We start from the raw sequence: 16,921 nt of genomic DNA, 5'->3' as shown, positions 1-16,921 counted from the left end.
CAGGCGAGGCCAGTGTGGGGGGCTGGGCCGCACTCCCCCACCCTGCCTGGCTTCCCCTTATTCAAAGCCCACGGGGCAGCTGAGTGGGCACGGGAGGCCCATGGGGTCAGACCTAGGCCCCTGGCTGTGTGGGGATCGGGACCCCAGGTCAGGCTGATGGTGCGGGTGTGCCCAGGGACTCCGTCTGAGATGGGTGGGCAATAATTTTTTGCCAAGGGCCACTTGGGAGATTTTTTAAGTGGCCGCGGGCCGCACGGGAAGGGGCGGGACATCGAGCAGAAGGGGCGTAGGCAAGATATTTCTGGGTTCCCCAGACCATGATTGGTCTGGGGGTGAGGGAGGCTTTTGCCGCCACCCCACGTTCCCCCAAGGTGCCCATGCCCCTGGCGTGGGAGGAGACTTCCCTCGCTCCCCTGTCCCTAGGCCAATTAGAAGCACGCGAAGCCTCCTCTGCTCCCTCCCCGCCCGCGAGCAGCGCGCTGCGCTTCAAAGCACCACGTGCTCCTGGCAGGGCGGGAGGAGGCTTCGTGCACTCCCCAGACCCTAATCGGCCTGGGGGCGGGGGAGCAGCAGGGCCTCCATTGGCCGGATCCAGCCCGCGGAGGCCCTTTTGCCCATGACTGGTCTGAGATCACAGTGCTGGGTGCTGTACCGTGGCCGAAATTGGAGGCCCGTGTGCTAGGTGCTGCTCAGACCACAGGCATGGGCTACAGAGGGAGCCAGGGCCCATATGGGCCTGGGACTGAGCCATATGGGCCCCAGGGCTGAGATCGGGCTCCCGTGGGGAGCCAGGAGCTGGAGGGCCAAGATCAGGGGCCCCACAGTGGCCAGATTCCTGGTTGGGCGGGAGCCCTGCAGTCCCTGCTGCGAAGCCCCCATGCACCCACCGCGAAAGGCCCCTGGGCCCTGGCTTAAACGGGGCCAGCTCTGCCTCAGCTTGAAAAAGGGAAATGGGCCAGTATCGGTAGCATGGACTCTGGGATTCTCTGCCCTTGGGTGGGGAGCCCGTCCTAGACGGGGAGGGCTGTGAATCAGGGTATGAGCAGGTCCCCCCTTGGCGTGCTGCCCCGTAGGGAGCCGTTTGGCACAGCCGGGACGGGTCCCCAGCTGTGTGGGGGAGAAAGGGCCAGGCCGGAGGTCAGATCCGCTTCCCCTCCGACTCCCCCGGTTGCCTTGGGAACATACAAGGCCCTGAGTGCATGGTGCAGCCCCAACAGCCTGGGTGGTGCCTCCCACGGGTGCTCCTCCCGCTCGGCCTGTCCCAGGGAACCGGGCTCCAGCCCTGCAGGGAGATGGCCCTGGAGCCCCGGGGGTTAAGGCGCGGAACAAAAATAGCAAAGCTGCTTAGGAGGGTGGCGTGGTGAACGTGCGGCTTTCTCCAGGCCCCGCGGGGACACTCAGCTAATCAGATTGATTTTCCCTTTCGGGGGGTGGGTGTGGAAGTGCAATTAACCCCTAGACTGCGGGGCAGGACTGAGGGGCACTGGCAGAGCTGGGGGGCAGGACTGAGGGGCACTGGCAGAGCTGTGCGGGGGGGGGGGGGGCAGGGCTGGGCTACCAGGGGGCTCTGCAGGTTGGGAGTGAGGGTTGCCCGCAGAGCTAGGGGGCAGGGCTGGGCTAGCAGGGGGCTGTGGGGCAGGACCGAGGGGCACTGGCAGAGCTATGGAGGGGATAGGACTGGGCTAGCAGGGGGCTGTGGGGCAGGACCGAGGGGCACTGGCAGAGCTATGGGGGGGATAGGACTGGGCTAGCAGGGGGCTGTGGGGCAGGACCGAGGGGCACTGGCAGAGCTGTGGGGGTGGGGCAGGCCTGGAATAACCGTTACAGGTGGGATTAAGATGTTTTTCCTGCTATCCCAGCTGGGGCTCTCTAGGTCTGCCAATTGCCCCTTGATCCCAGCTCCCCACCCCTCCAGTTCTGGGCTGTCCCTTGGTTCCTGCGGGGCGGGGGAGTAGACACTCTGTCAGTGAATTGGCAAGGCCAAAGGAGGGGAGGGGAGTGGGTGCTGGGGGCGGCAGAGGGGGGGTTGCTGTGTTTCCATGGGGAGGTACTAGGTACCAGGTTTCGTGCTGCCTGAGCCCGGGTGCTGTGAGGTGCAGGCAGGCTGGGCTGGGCTCTGCGGCCCCTGGATGTTAGCAGCTTGGGAGCCCCCCTCCGTTCCCCAGCAGACCCGAGCTGGCAGATCCTTGCTGGAGCCCAGGCAGAGTCCAGTGACCCTGGACATGTCACATTCCACATTCTGTAGCGTGCTCGGAGCACCCCCCAGTGAGATACGCGAGACCAGGGGGTGCCTCCGCCACCATCTATCAGGCGCCCCCAAAGTCTGTCTGATCCTGCACAGAGACACAGGGCATGGCTGGGGTGCCTGGCCAGGGGTCTGGCAGATGGGGCAGCAGGATTTGTGCCCCACACAATTCCCTCCCTCAGTGCGGCTGCTGGTGAGGAGCACGAGGCCTTTCTGGGACAGCCCTGCAGAGGCAACCCACGGGGAGACTGGCCGGCCCAGCACGTTGTCCCAGGCCAGTTTAGGGATGTAAGCAACCAGTCGACTATCCGATAAGCATACGCTAGGAGATAGGCAGCAAGCGGGGGAGGACAGACGCTGGTGCTGGGTGGGACCCGGCTTAAAAGCCGGTTTCCCCCAGCACTGTCTCCGAGATGCCACCTGCTTCCCCCCCTTCCTGCCTCTATCAGTCCTGGCTCGTGCTGATCGCTGCATCTCTGCATGTTAAATGTAGGAAGAGCCCGGAGGCTCTTCCTACATTTAAAATGCAGAGCCACCATACAGGTGGCTCCTGGAGCCGGCACCAGCTGGGACTGAGCAGCTGGAGCCAGCTCCTGGACTCTCCTGGTCCTATCGACTCATCGTGTCATCGATACAAACCGTATCGGCCAGACGATTAGCCTGATCACCGCATTTTAACATCCTTCGCCCGGTTCCGTCTCCCTCTGCCTTAGGGATGTGAGCGTGTAGTCGAGTCCACAATTAATCGATGAGCCTGTATCAGAGGCAGCAAGCCGGGAGTGGGGCGGGGGAGTCGGTGTGTGTGGGGAGGTCCAGCTCCCCGTGCATGCTGGCTCTCACAGAGACACCTGTCCCTCTCCCCCTCTCTCCCCGGTTCCTCCCAGAGAGGCAGCAGAGGAGGGTGGGAAAGGCAGGAGCTATGGAGCCAGCTTTGAACCTGGCTCTCCCCTCACACCAGCTCCTGCCGAGCTCACTACCCCCTCACCTCCGATACAGAGGCAGCGGGGGAGGGGGAGGAAATGGAAGTTGGGTTAAGTTGAATCCCCGTGAGCACCAGCTCCCGCCTCCCCACCCCCCAGTGTAAACGCGTATTAGCAGGTGCACGGTGGCACAAGTCAACGCTGTGTAACGTCCCTAGTCTGCCCAGCCGTAAGAGAAAAGGAGCCAAAGCCCGTAGCTGACATAAAAGGGGGCTGGAGAGGGAAGTTTGCAGAAGTTGGACCTGGTGCGGATTGTCCCCACTAGGGGTCAGTAGTCTCTGCTCTGGGGCACAGAGCAAGTCCAGCAACCCAATTGCATACAGCCTGTCTGTCCGTCTGTCCCCATACAGCCCCCTCTATCCACCCCCCCTGCATCCCATCTGTCTCCCCATCTATACCCATAACCCCAGCAGTCTGTCCATCCACCCCATGCATCCCCATCTATCTAAAGCTCTACCTTAGTAACCAAGTGCTATACTAGCTTTATCTTCATAGCTCCCTGGGAAGCAGGGAAGTACTGTTGTTCTCTTGGTACAGGGGGAAACTGAGGAAACTGAGCCAAAGGGAAGCTAAGTGAGTTGCCCAAGGCCATGCAGGAAGTCTGTGGCAGAGCAGAGATTTGACACTCCCTCCTCCCCCGGTCTCCCAAATCCCATGCTTGCCCCCAACCGACTGTGTGAATGCTGAGGGGTTCATTGATCCACTACCATCCTGCCTCCAACAGCGTGTCCTGATTGTATAATTGAATTAATTATTAACCAGGCTGATAATGCCGATCCAATAACAGTTATTAATCAGAGCAGCGGCCAGGGTTTATGGGCACAGATCAATCAATAAGCAAAGGCTCCCAGTAAACAATGAAAAGCTCCGGTCTTTCCCCTCGGCTCACTCCAGCCCTCGGTGTCTTTCAGTCCCCCTGCTGTCTCCATCTCCTCTCTGGCTTCGGCACAAGCAGGCTGCCACAAGCCTCCTCCTCCAACCATGGGGCTTTTGCCCATCTCAGCCCCATTCTGCTTCTGTCCGTGAGCTGCTCTGGCTGCCCCAGGCTTCTTGGCTCCCAGCTGCTTCCCTCCCATCCTGTATGCGCTTCCCGCTTGGCTCAGTCTGTGGTCCCCGCTTCCAGTGCCCACCTGGTCTGTTCTTACCCCAGCCCCCGGCGTTTCTCCCGTGCTGCCCCGGGTGCTCGGGAAGATCTCTCTGCGAACGTCCTCAAAACAAACTCCTCTCCTCCCACGTGGCTCACCTGACACCTTCTGAACTCCTACAACCGGGACTGGCCTGCCGCCATGCTGCCAGCCTGGCCCCCCAACCTGAACAGGGGATGAGCGGGGCTCGCTGCGCTCCCGCAGCTGGCCGGGTCCAGCTGGTCTCGTGTTTAGATTCTCTGCTGTTTGGGAGGGATCCTTTCTGTTCTGGGTTTGCGCAGCACCTAGCGCACCAGGGGGCTGGTTTGTGATGGGGGGCTGCCAGCCACTAGCATAATATGCTTAATCAGTAATGTACAGCGCCTAGCACTGTGGGGGCCCGGTTCACAAAGGAGGCACCTCAGCCCTACCCCAGTGTGCGAACAGCCACGCTGAGCGTGTGTGTGGGTCATTCTCACACACTCCAACTGGTCCCTGCTGTAAGGTCCTCAGTAGGGCATAGCCTCATGGGCATTAGTGCAGGAGTCGCTTGGCTCAAAGAGGGAAATGCTGGATACATGGGGGTGGGGGTTGGGAATAGGACGGGTGCTTTTTCCTCAAGGGTCTAGTGGTTAGAGCAGGGGGCTAGGAGCCAGGAATGGGGGCTAGTGGTTAGTTGAGTGTAATTGGAGGTTGGGGAGGGTTGGGGGGGCTGCTAATCAGGACTCCTGGGGGCTGATGGGGAGGGGCTGGGAGTGCTTCTTGGTGCCTCAGTTTCCCATGTAGCTCCAGTCGTGGTCTTGGAGGGTGTCAGGCTCTGGGGGGGATGCCTGCTGCTGCTGTCTCACCCCGTCTCTCTCTTGGTTGCAGGCCCAGTCGCCATGAAGAAGACACACACTTGTGAGTACCGTTCCCGCCAACAGGCCTCTCCCTCTCTGGGCTGTGCCAGGCATCCTGCCGCAGTGGGGATCTCAGACACTGCCCCTAATTCTGAGATAATTGGCTGGATAACCGTAGTCAGAGAGTTGTTGTTAACGGTGCTAAATCCTGCTGGAAAGGGATAACAAGTGGCGTTCCGCAAGGGTCTGTTTTGGGACCCGTACTGTTCAATATCTTCATCAATGATGTAGATATTGGGATAGAGAGTACGCTTATTAAGTTTGCAGATGATACCAAACTGGGTGGGGTTGCGACTTCTTTGGAGGATAGGGACATAATTCAAAATGACCGTAGCAAGTTAGAGAAATGGTCAGAGGCAAACAGGATGAGGTTTAATAAAGAGAAATGCAAAGTGCTCCACTTAGGAAGGACCAATCAGTTCCATACATACAAGATGGGAAGCGACTGTCTAGGAAGGAGCATGGCGGAAAGGGATCTAGGGGTCATAGTGGACCACAAGTTGAATATGAGTCAACAGTGTGATGCTGTTGCAAAAAAAGCAAATATGATTCTAGGTTGTATCAACAGGTGTGTTGTAAGCAAAACTCGTGAAGTCATTCTGCCGCTCTACTCTGCACTAGTTAGGCCTCAGCTGGAGTACTGTGTCCAGTTCTGGGCGCCACATTTCAAGAAAGATGTGGAGAAATTGGAAAGGGTACAGAGAAGAGCGACAAGAATGATTAAAGGTCTAGAGAACATGACCTATGAAGCCAGGCTTCATGAACTGGGCTTGTTTAGTTTGGAAAAAAGAAGATTAAGGGGGGACATGATAGCGGTTTTCAAATATCTAAAAGGGTGTCACAAGGAGGAAGGAGAAAATTTGTTCCTCTTGGTTTCTGAGGACAGGACAAGGAGTAATGGGCTTAAAGTGCAGCAGGGGAAGTTTAGATTGGACATTAGGAAAAAATTCCTAACTGTCAGGGTGGTCAAATATTGGAATAAATTGCCAAGGGAGGTGGTGGAATCTCCCTCTCTGGAGATATTTAAGAACAGGTTAGATAGACATCTGTCAGGGATGGTGTAGACGGAGCTTGGTCCTGCCTTGAGGGCGGGGGGCTGGACTTGATGACCTCTCAAGGTCCCTTCCAGTCCTATTATTCTATGATTCTATGATTCTCCATGGGGCACAGGGGAGACCTGCAAAGCCCAGCACAGCCCAGACCATCTCGACTCAGGTGGGGGAAGGACAAGGGCCTCCCAGCCCAGATCGGCTCCCACGGACCCAGGCCTGGGGGAAATGGGGTTCCTGACGCTGTTTCCCCACAGTTCTGGGTCTGCCTCTTGGCTGTGATGACATCCAGGGGTCAGAATGGCCCAGGACTTCCCCACCCCCATGGGTTTCAAGCGGAGGGAGGTTTGGCTTTGCAGATTCGTCCAAGTTTATAAAGCCTGTAGCAGAGACAGCGTGGCCTAGTGGGCTGAGCAAGGGGACTAGGATCCCCACATGCTGCTGAAACCAGGCCAAGCACCGCACCGTGCCTCAGTTTCCCTTGTCGACAGTGGAGACCGTGATACTTGGCCAACTCTCAGGAGTTGTTTCTTGTGACGCTCTTCTCAGGAGTTGGGCAGTTCTTTGCACATTTCTACAGCTTGTTTATAAAGGGCTAATAAGCAAGGGAGAGGTTGGTTAATTAATTATAGAGTCTTGAGAATCTGCCCAGGAACTCAATAACTGGTTGATATGAGTCTGTGACCCCTTCTCACCTTGTAGATGCAGCAAGCTCATGCACGAAACAGGCTTATGGCATATGTTCACCCTTTGCTACAGCTGGGTGGGAGGTTGTTACCACTGAAATTTGACTAGGAATGTCAACGAGTAGTGGACTAGATAATTAACTGATGCGCCTAGGCCCAGGTGGACCAATTCCCATCTGGCACCCTGTGCTGCTGCCTCTGATACAGAGGCAGCAGCGCACGGTGTCAGGGGATCCCTAGGAGTGGGGCCAGAGCGCACCGGCTGTCATTCGGGCACTATAGAATAGTCGAGTAACCGCTAAGAATTCATGCGATTACTCAGCTGTTCTGTTACCCGCTATCTAACATCCCTAAACTTGATTACCACTTAGTAGCTGGCTTTGTCTCAGGGCTCTAAAATCTAGTTGCTGGCTTGGATCGCGGTGGAAATCACGGGGCCTTGTTAGAGTGGGGTTGCTGGTCCGAAGTTGGTGCTAATTAAACAAGGAGTTCTTGAGATAACAGCCTCCTGAAAACTCATGGACAGCCAAATGTCAGGGGTCTTGAAAGAGGTGATGGGGGGCAAAGAGCCTTTAATCGGGGGGGAAGGGGACATGAGGGAGGAGGGGAGAGTGGGGTGCAGGACATGGGAGGAAGGTGCAGGGAGCACATCTGACCTCTGCGCCTGCCAGCCCCTGCAGCAGCAGCTCCCGCAAGGTGCCGCACCGAAAGGTGATGCCGCCCTCCGATTCCTTCCTGACCCTTAAGCATGGGAGTTGCCATTGATGACTATGGGCTAGTGTGCTCTGTCTCCCTCTGGTGGCTGGATTATGCAACGGGATTGAATCTGCAGCTGCCTTTGGGCTGGCAGATGTGCTCCAGCTGAGACTGGTGCTTTCCGAACGATGGGGCTGTGGGTTCAGTGCCCGCTCAGGGGCATCGTGGCATTAGTTGGCAAAGTGGCAGATGGGAGGGGGTCTCGACCACCGGGAGGGGGATTAAGGGCACCATCAGCTGTGGGATCTTAATGCACCCAGCCATGGGGTCTTAGTGTCAATGGCTGTGTCGCCCCCTAGTGGCAGGCTCTGGTGATTGCAATGGCCTGTCGCCCCCTAGTGGCAGGCTCTGGTGATTGCAATGGCCTGTCGCCCCCTAGTGGCAGGCTCTGGTGATTGCAATGGCCTGTCACCCCCTAGTGGCAGGCTCTGGTGATTGCAACAGCCTGCCCCAGAAGACTGAAGACCCTATTCTGTCCCCATTCCTGGCCTTGCCCCTGCTCAGAGCCAGCCCTTCCTTGGCAAGAGCCAGGTCTGGCTGCCCGCCTGTTTGCAGCAGCGTATCCCGGAGGTGCACGCTGCCCCTGCCTTTCCTTTTCTCAGAGGGCTGCCCCGTTTAACCCCCAGCTGGCTGGGGCTGGCTAGGCCTCACGGCGCTTTGCAGCATTGTTTTTGGAAGCCCCCGGAGGCCCCAGCCCACGTCAGGGCCCGGTGAAGCTCGACGCAGCATGAGAGATGGAGAGCTCACAGTCGCAGTAGACTAAGGGAAACTGAGGCACAAAGAGGGGTCACTTCCTTAGCTGCTCTGCTGGCAGACCCAGGGATAGAACCCAAGTGGCCTTAAGCCCAGTGCAGTGCCCTGACCAGTAGGCAGCACTGTTGGCCACATGAGACAGTCGGTAGCGAAGCCCCAGTCAGGGATCAGGGCTCCATTATGCTAGGTCAGGGCTGGCCAACATGCATGTGTCTCTTCCCCGCTTCAAGTGCAGCTCGCGAAGCCTCCCCCATGGCTCACGAAGCCACCTCTGTGCCCCTAAAAATGGCCCATAGCCCCCGTTTCCCTGTGCTCATCGGTCGGCAAAGCAAAGCAAAATGGCACCAGCAAGATGGTGCTGGCCAACGGGAGCCTGATGTGGTCAAAAAGCGCAGTGTCCTTTTTTTTTTTTTTTGGCTTGCCAACTTTTTTTCCCCCGGCTCTTTGCGCTGCATCTCCCACTATTGTGGCTCTTTGCCTTTAACGGGTTGGCCATCCCTGTGCTAGGTGCTGTACATCCATATAATACCCAGACAGCCCAGCCCCCTCACCCTCTGCCCTGGCGTGGGGGAGCATGTGCCAGCAGGGGAGGAGGGGGGCCCATTTCTCTCTGGCTCTGCCTGGGGCTCCGTCTCGGCCAGAGCCCCTGCCGTGCGCAGGGAGGGGGCAGGGGGCGAGGCAGAGGCAGGCGCTGTGGTGAGCGGCAGGTTTGGTTTTCACAGCACTGCGGTTAACTCGTCCCGAGGTGTGAACGCTCCGGGGGGGGGGGGGGGAGAAAGAAGCCCGTGGGAGGGGGGTGTTCTCTGCCTAGCCCACCTGCCACAGAGGCTGGTCCCCCTCCCCCACCTGGCCACGGGGTGAGAACCAAAGCACAGCTGCCCCCAGGGTTAAGCTGGGGGGGAGGCAGGGCAGGGAGAGGGCTCAGGTCACTTCCCTAGGGGTGGGGGGTGGGGACCATGCAAAGGCGGTGGGGATTGCAACAGCCAAGCCCTTCCCAGCTGGCCGTGCGGCTCCATTGGTGTCTGCATTGCGCCTGGAAGGCGGTAGGTGAAGGAGGGTTCAGCGGGCAGCACTGCAGGGGACTGGAGAACCCGGTGCCTCCCCAGTTCCAGCCCAGCTGGGGCCAGGTCCGGCTCCTGGGGGCATCTTTCCCTGCCCCTGCCCCAGGACGAGGTCCCTGAGTGGAGAAACCTCAGGACTTGGTAAGCCACGGCAACCCATCTCGCCCCCTGCATGCCTGGGCATCTCTGAAGGAGGCCTGTACTGCCGTGGGGTGCCCCTCAGCCAGGGCCTGCTTGACTGCTCTTCGGCGACAGCAAGCATCTGTGCCCCCCCCCGAGCAGCGCCCCCCTCCCCTCCCGAAATGCGTCAGGCCCCCGGCGCCGGGGATGGGAACCGGCCGGAAACCTTTGTGTGCAGGTGCAGGGTGAACCACAAAGGTTTCCACGGCAGGTGTGCATGCGTCCTTCCCTGTCCTTCTCCCGCAGCCAGAGCAGAGCTGGGAAGAGGCCAGTCAGGAGAAGGCAGTGCTGCCCAGTGGTCAGCTGAAGGGGGAAGGGCACCAGGGTTCTACTCCTGGTCCTAGGAAGGGAGTGAAGTGTAGAGCGGTGGTTTTCAATAGGGATGTTAGACAGCGGGTAATAGAATATCGAATCACCGCGTGAATTCTTATCAGGGACTCGACTGTTCTATAGACCCCAGGGGTGGGACCAGCAGCCAGTGCGCTCCGGTCCCACTACTGGGGAGCCCCCTGCATCCCACGCTGCTGCCTCTGTATCAGAGGAGGCAGCAGTGCAGGGTAGCTGCACCCCCTGTCTGTAGGGAACCCAGCTCCCCACGAACTGAGGCTGCTGTTGGGGGGTGGCTGTCATGAAGCAGCCCCTGTCTGGGGAGTCCCAACAGCCCACGGACAAAGGCTGCTCCAGCGTCTGTCATGGGAGCTCAGATCCGCTGCAGACAGAGGCTGCTGCCAGGGACCAGCCTCTGTCCACGGTGGGCCCAAGCTCACCACAGGCAGAGGCTGCTCAGTGGGATGTGGAACAGCCTCTGTCCACGGGGAGTTCAGACCCCTCGCGGACTGAGGTTGCTGCCTTAAAGCAGCCGCGGCGGGCCCAGGCTCGCCGCAAGCAGAGGCTGCTTCGTGGCAGTCTCCCCTGCTGCCCTCCCCCCCCCCAATCTGCTGCCTCTGATACAGCCTAGGCTTATCAGTTAATTGTCTCCAGGTGACCCCCGACTTACGACCGCCCGACTTACGACCCCCTGCATTTACGACTGCCCTGCTCTGGCTGCTGCCTCCACCCGGCACAGCCCCGGCTGGCTCTGCGAGCAGCTCGCGCTGAGTCACCTCCACCTGGCACAGCCCCCGGCCCGCTGGGGACTACAACTCCCAGGAGGCAAAGCGGGCCAGGAACGGAACCCTCATTTAATCTTTGCACCTATGGGAAATAAGGGTTCGACTTACGACGGCTCGACTCAGGACGGTTCTCCCGGAACTAATTAGGTCGTAAGTGCGGGGGTCTCCTGTACTCGACTACTCGTTTACATCCCTCGTTTTCAAACCGGGGTCACATTCCAGGACGGGGGGTGGAATGTCGGGCCCTGGGTCTCGTTGCTGCAGGAGGATCAGGTGAGCAGTGCGGGGGCTAAGCCTGGCTCTGCAGACTGCGCTGCGCCCCAGAAGTGGCCGGCAGAAAGCCCGGCTCAGGTCGGGGGAGGAGAGAGCGCACAGGGCTCCACGCACTGCCCCTGCCCCGAGCGCTAGCTCCGCACTCCCATTGGCTGGGAAGCTGCCGCTGGCTGCTTCTGTGGGCAGCATGGTCTGCGGTGCCAGGAGAGGCAGGATGCTGCCCTAGCTCCCCCCCCCCCCCCCCCCCGCTGCACTGCTGACCGGGAGCTACTCAAGGTAAGCTCCTCCTGCCCCAGCCCTGCTCCCCGCAAAGCCGGAGCCCCCTCCTACGCCCCAAAGCTCCCATCCTGAGCCCCACCCCGGAGCCCACACACTAGTCACATGCTGTTGGGTCGCGGCATCAGCGATTTTCTTCAATTGGGTCATGAGAAAAATGGTTTGAAAACCACTAGACTCAGGTGGTTATAGCAAAGCGTATGATGAATCAGTCCTGTTCCCGGATCCTCGCTGCATCGCCTTGGGTCAATCCCTTTCCGTCTGTCTGAGGCTCCATTTCCCCACCTGTAAAATACGCCTCCCAGCAGTTGACGGCACTAATGCGTCTCAGGTCTTCAAGGGGCCTTGGATGGACCTTGCTAGAGCAGAGCAAAGACTCTTGCCATGGGTTAGCCTGGGGTCTACCGTCTCCCTGCCACCCCCTTCTGGCAGCTCTGGGGCCACGCGGCATCTCCTCTCGTTCTGAGTGCGCCGGGGACATGGGCTGAGCCTGGTTTTGTTGAAAAGGATGCGGTGTTTCCCGTGTCTCCGGTGCTCTGGGTTTCAGTGTACTGAGCTGAAACCTGCCCTGTGCCATGGTCCTATCAGGCTGGGTGTGCTGAGTGTGCCACGTGGCATTGCTGTGGAAGTGTGAGAAGCACAGAGAGGATCGGTATATAAGGAGCGGTGGGTCTATGTATAAGGAACTCCATATAATTCACTAGGAGAGAAATGGGTCTTAAAGGGCCAGGCTCATATTTAGGTTTTTTTTTTCTTCATGTACCCTATTTGGATGAATAGGGGATTAGATGTGCCTGGTGCCCAGTAAAACCCAGATTAAGGGCTCTCGGGTACCTTCTCCCCATCTACAAAACCCTAGTTTGTTCCATTTGGATTTGCTAATATTCTCTTGGATACAGAATTCTCCATTCCCTTGTCCTGCCTTGTTGTGCTAAACGGCTGCCACGTTCCACACCAGAGATGGCCGCATTGTAGCACCCCCACAAGCCCAGAGATCCTGAAATGCTCTGGGCTGCAGGGTGCCGAAGCCAGGGCAGATACAGTGCTGCCGTTCATTTTGGGAGGGGTGGTTTTCCTTGTTTCCCTGAGGCTTGCACAGTTGTTGTGTCTCCGGCCCTTGGCTCGATCCACACGTTGATTACGTTTTACTCTCCTGACGAAAGAGAGACGGCACACAAACGGTGCAGTGTGGCTCCGCTGGTCTCCACATCCTCCCATGCTGCCGATTGGCATAGTGGCATCAAGCCTGATGCAGCCAACACCTCACCGCGTGGCCAGGCCAGGGCCCTGGGAGCAAAAGTGATGATTCTGCCCTGTGGGCACGGGCTGGAGGGAAAAGCATGTCACGGGGAGGGCAGTGCTGCCTAATGGTTACAGCATGCTGCCAGGCACCAGAACTCTTGGGTTCTCTTCTCAGCCCTGGAAGAGAAATGGTTAAAATAAGATGGCTGGGAACCAGAACTCCTGAATTAGTCTCTTGCTGGCTGTGGGTGGAGAGGGGGGGTCTAGTGGGATCAAACCAGAGAGCATGGGAGCCAGGACTCTGAGATTCTGAGCTCAGGGCTAAGTGCATACCACCAGGCATGTGGATTCAGGACTCCTGAATCCTCTCCCCTGCTCTGGAGGAGGGGTGTAGTCTAGAGGCTATCGGAAGACCGGAACACCTGACCTCTGATGGTAGCTTGGCCCCTGTGCATGCTTTGTGGACTGCCTCGGTTTCCCTGGCTGTGAAATGGGGCCAGTGCTTAATTTGTGTCAGGGCTGAGCCCCGGCACGGCTGGGCTTGCTGCATCAGTTAAGGAGGCAAGGCGCTTGCTTGAGGCCTGACACCCCTTTCCTTACAAACCAAGCGCTGCTGTGTGCCGGCCCTCCGCCTGGGGGGCTGTGAGTATGTGGGCAAACAGCCCTGTGCAGGGACCGTGCTGGAAAAGGGGACGGAGGTTTTAATGCAGGAGAGAATCCTGTGGATCAGCAGACTGGCTGGGTCCAAAGCTCGACCCCCACAGCCGGGCCACCGCCTCTCCCCCCAGCCCTTCGCACTCAGCGATGGAAACTATGCTCCGTGTATCTTCTTGCTCTCTTGTGGCTTTGGAACTTTCCAGTCAGCTGTCATTGGTTAGCCTCAGTGCACGGAGGGGGCCGTGATTGGCCAGGGGGGATGCCTGTCAACCGGTCTTGCTGAGCCACCTGTGCGGGCCAGGCTGCTTTCAAATGCAAGCAGCGCTGGGCAGAGCATGGCACCCCGGGCCCTGCGCTGAGCTCCCCAGCTGGCAGCCAGAGACAGGTGCTGCTGGTGCCCTCCCCAGCCAAAGCCGCCACGCAGAGCCGCTCGGCACCATGAGAGGTGGGTGGTTTTGGGGGGAGATGGGAGATAAAGGGCCAGCTGGAGGGCTCGCCCCGGTGTGTGATGCCAATGCAGCCCCATCTGCCTGCCTGTGGTGGAGAGGGGCGGTTACAGCACAGGGCGGGCGGGCTGGCTCCTCACGTTGGGCTTTAGCAGAGTGGGGTCTAGTGGTTAGAGCCAGGGGATTGGCAGTCAGAGAGCAGGGTCTAGTACTTAGAGCTGGAATGTGGGAATCAGGACTCCTGCGTTCTCGTGCTCTGCTCTGGCAGGAAGCAGGGTCTAGTGGTTAGAGCCAGGCGATCGGCAGTCAGAGAGCAGGGTCTAGTACTTAGAGCTGGAATGTGGGAATCAGGACTCCTGCGTTCCCGCGCTCTGCTCTGGCAGGGAGCAGGGTCTAGTGGTTAGAGCCAGGCGATCGGCAGTCAGAGAGCAGGGTCTAGTACTTAGAGCTGGAATGTGGGAATCAGGACTCCTGCGTTCCTGCGCTCTGCTCTGGCAGGGAGCAGGGTCTAGTGATTAGAGCGGGGGGGGGGGGGCGGTGCTGGCAGTCAGGGAACAAGATGGAGTACATAGAGCTGGGACATGGAAGTTAGGGCTTAAGGATTGTCTTGCCCCTCTCTAGGAGGGTGTCGCATGAAGCAGACGGGTGGCTGTCAAGATTTCTGAGCCAAGATTGTCAAAACGGGCTAGTGATTTTGGGAGCCTGACTTGAGACACTGTGATGGGGCTGGCTGGACTCAGCACATGTGCCCTGTGTAAGTCAGGCTCCCTTAAGGGGCTCCCCGGATCAGTAATTGCTTTTGGCCCCTGGGTCTGTTCCTTGCTCTGGGAGGGGAGTGGGGTTTAGTGCTTGAAACAGAGTGGGGATGAGGAGTCAGGACTGTTGGATTTTGCTGCTCACTCACTGTGGGGCCTTGAGCAAAGGGCACCCGCTCGCCACGCCTCAGTTTCCCCTGCAGCAAGGCGATTGTTGTTATGAGGGGGGTTGTTATGAGGCGGGGTCGTGTGCAGGCCGGTTTCCACCGGTGCTATGTACGATTCCCATCCAAAATATTCCTTCATTTGGGGAAGGCTTGGCTAGGAGTGACACGAGGGCTGAACTCCAGCTTTTACCAGCCATGGCCCATCTGAATGCAGCTAGGGGGTTGTACTGCTGATTGGATGGCAGGCCCTAGCCAGATATCGAGGGGCATAAGGGTCACTAGCATCCCGGAGGGGGCAAGGTCCAGATGGACCACGGAGACTGGGCTCTCCATCGTGTCTGGGACTGAGGTGGAAATTTGCTCAGCTCCTACTTGTTATGTGCACAGGTACAAGTCTTGGCAGCTACCGATTCCACGCCTTTGCCCCCTTCCAGCTGGCTGTTTGACAAGCCCCATGTCTGTCATTGCGACCGCATCCCTCAGGGCCTGATTTCCCTGCCACACCCCGCAAACCGGATTCTGATCGCAGTCATCCCTCTGTGGTGTAAATGATCTGGACCTCAGCGGGGTCACTCCGGATTAATGCAGAGAACAGGGTCCAGACCGATGGGTTCTGAACTTGATGTTTGGAAGCTGGAATGTAAATAGTTCCCCAAACTGGGACATTCTGCGTCCCAGGCCATGTGCGTTCTAGAGGAAATCCCATGACAGTGAGGTCTGGAACCTCTTTAGGGTTTTCCGAAGTTTGGAGTAGCTTATTTGCGGGACTGGGACTGTGTGTTAGCAAAGGGAGTCTGCTTTTGGGGGGGGGGTTATGTGAGTGTGTGTTTGTGTTTTGATTTGTGTGCCTAGATTAATCTTGTGTGTGTGCTTGTATGTGTCTCTTCATTTGTGTGTGTGTGTGTGTCTTGATTAATTGCTTTGCTTTTGTGTATGTCTAGAGTTTGCCACATAACAGGCCTGTCTGTCTTTTTTTAATATGCATGTGGTCCTTGTGTGTGTGGATCTGTTCTGATCCACACCATGCATGTCTTTTGTGTGTGTGTGTGTGTTTATTGGCGTGTCATTGCTTGTGTGTGTGTGTGTGTGCGTGTGTCTAGGTTTTGAGATAGCATGTCTTTGGTTTCATGTGTGTGTCTATGTCTTTATAGTGGGGTTCCCACTGTATCTGTACACCCCTCCTTTCCCCTTTTCTTTTCAACGCAAATTGGCTTCTCATCCTATTCCTTCCCCCACCTCCTCAAGTGTGAGGAGCCTGTTTCCGGCAGCGGGGGGGACACAGGGGGAGCCAGGCCCAGCCAAAGAGTTTGTGGGGACCAAGGCGACACGCTTGGCTGGCTGCGCTGCCGGCCGGGCGGCTACCCGACAGGGCAGGCAGGCAGGCACCGGGGCTCTGAAGGTGCAGGGCCCAAGGCAAACACCTTGCCCTAAGGCTGGGCCTGTGGGAGCCATGGGGTGGTGCAGGTACAAGGAACTGGTGTCAGCGATGGGAGAGGTGGCCATGTGGGAAGCTGAGGGGGCCCAGGCATGAGGATCTGGCAAGGAGGGGGAAGTTGGGGGTGGGGTGCAGAGAGAGGACCCAGGGCTGGGAAGGTGAGGCGCCAGGGTCAGAAGAAGGCTGTGGGAAGTTGAGGGGGTGGGCACAGGTGCTTGGGGAGATGAGAGACCTGAGGAAGGGGTATGAGGAGCCAGTGTCGGTGGGAGATGGGAGGGGGGAGCACGTGCGAGAGCTTCGCATTGGGGAGGTGGAAAGCTGGCCGGGGACCACGTCTCCGGGAAGCTGTGGGGGCAGCATGTGTCAACCTGGTGGGCAGGATATGTGAGGACCCAGCACGAGGGGACCGAGTGGGAAGCTGTGGGGGGGGGGGGAGCACAGACATGAGGACCCAGTGGGGGGGGGGGGAGCTGTGTGGGAAACTGGTAGACCACAGATGTGAGGACCCTGCCTGAGGGGCCGTGTGAGAAGTGTGTGTGTGGGAGCACAGACGTGAGGACTCAGCATTGGGAGGGGTGTGGGGGAAGCACTGGAGGGGGGGAAAAGTGAGGACCTGTGAGGGGCCGTGTGGGAAGAAGCAGGGCATGAGGACCCAGACGTAATGGAGCCATGTGGGAATCAGGGGAGGGGCACAGAAGTGAGGACCCAGCTGGGGGGTGCATATTGGATGGGGGTGCAGCAGCACATGAAGGACTTGGCATGGGGGCGGGTGAAGTGGGGGAGAGGGTGCTGACATGACCCAGCATAGGTGTGTGTGAGAGAAGG

General features: G+C 58.5%; 1 protein-coding gene across 2 annotated transcripts in view; it reads left to right on the top strand.

Moving 5' to 3' along the window:
* The window catches only part of RORC (RAR related orphan receptor C), a 78,156-nt gene that overhangs the window by 17,719 nt on the left and 43,516 nt on the right, over positions 1–16,921 (top strand). Inside the window, exon 2 of one of the 2 annotated variants that reach the window (XM_075907070.2) lies at positions 5,220–5,249. In XM_075907070.2, the coding sequence (XP_075763185.2) occupies positions 5,220–5,249 (30 nt within the window). Of the gene's footprint in view, positions 1–5,219; positions 5,250–13,517; positions 13,739–16,921 lie in introns of those variants that run through there. The other variant, XM_075907069.2, reaches the window with a different exon arrangement.

The sequence above is a fragment of the Pelodiscus sinensis genome, chromosome 22, assembly GCF_052426305.1.
Source record: "Pelodiscus sinensis isolate ZL-2025 chromosome 22, ASM5242630v1, whole genome shotgun sequence".
Classification (NCBI taxonomy): Eukaryota; Metazoa; Chordata; order Testudines; family Trionychidae; genus Pelodiscus; species Pelodiscus sinensis.
The sequence above is the reverse complement of the archived record's forward strand: the minus strand, read 5'-3'. Positions and strand labels throughout refer to the sequence as shown.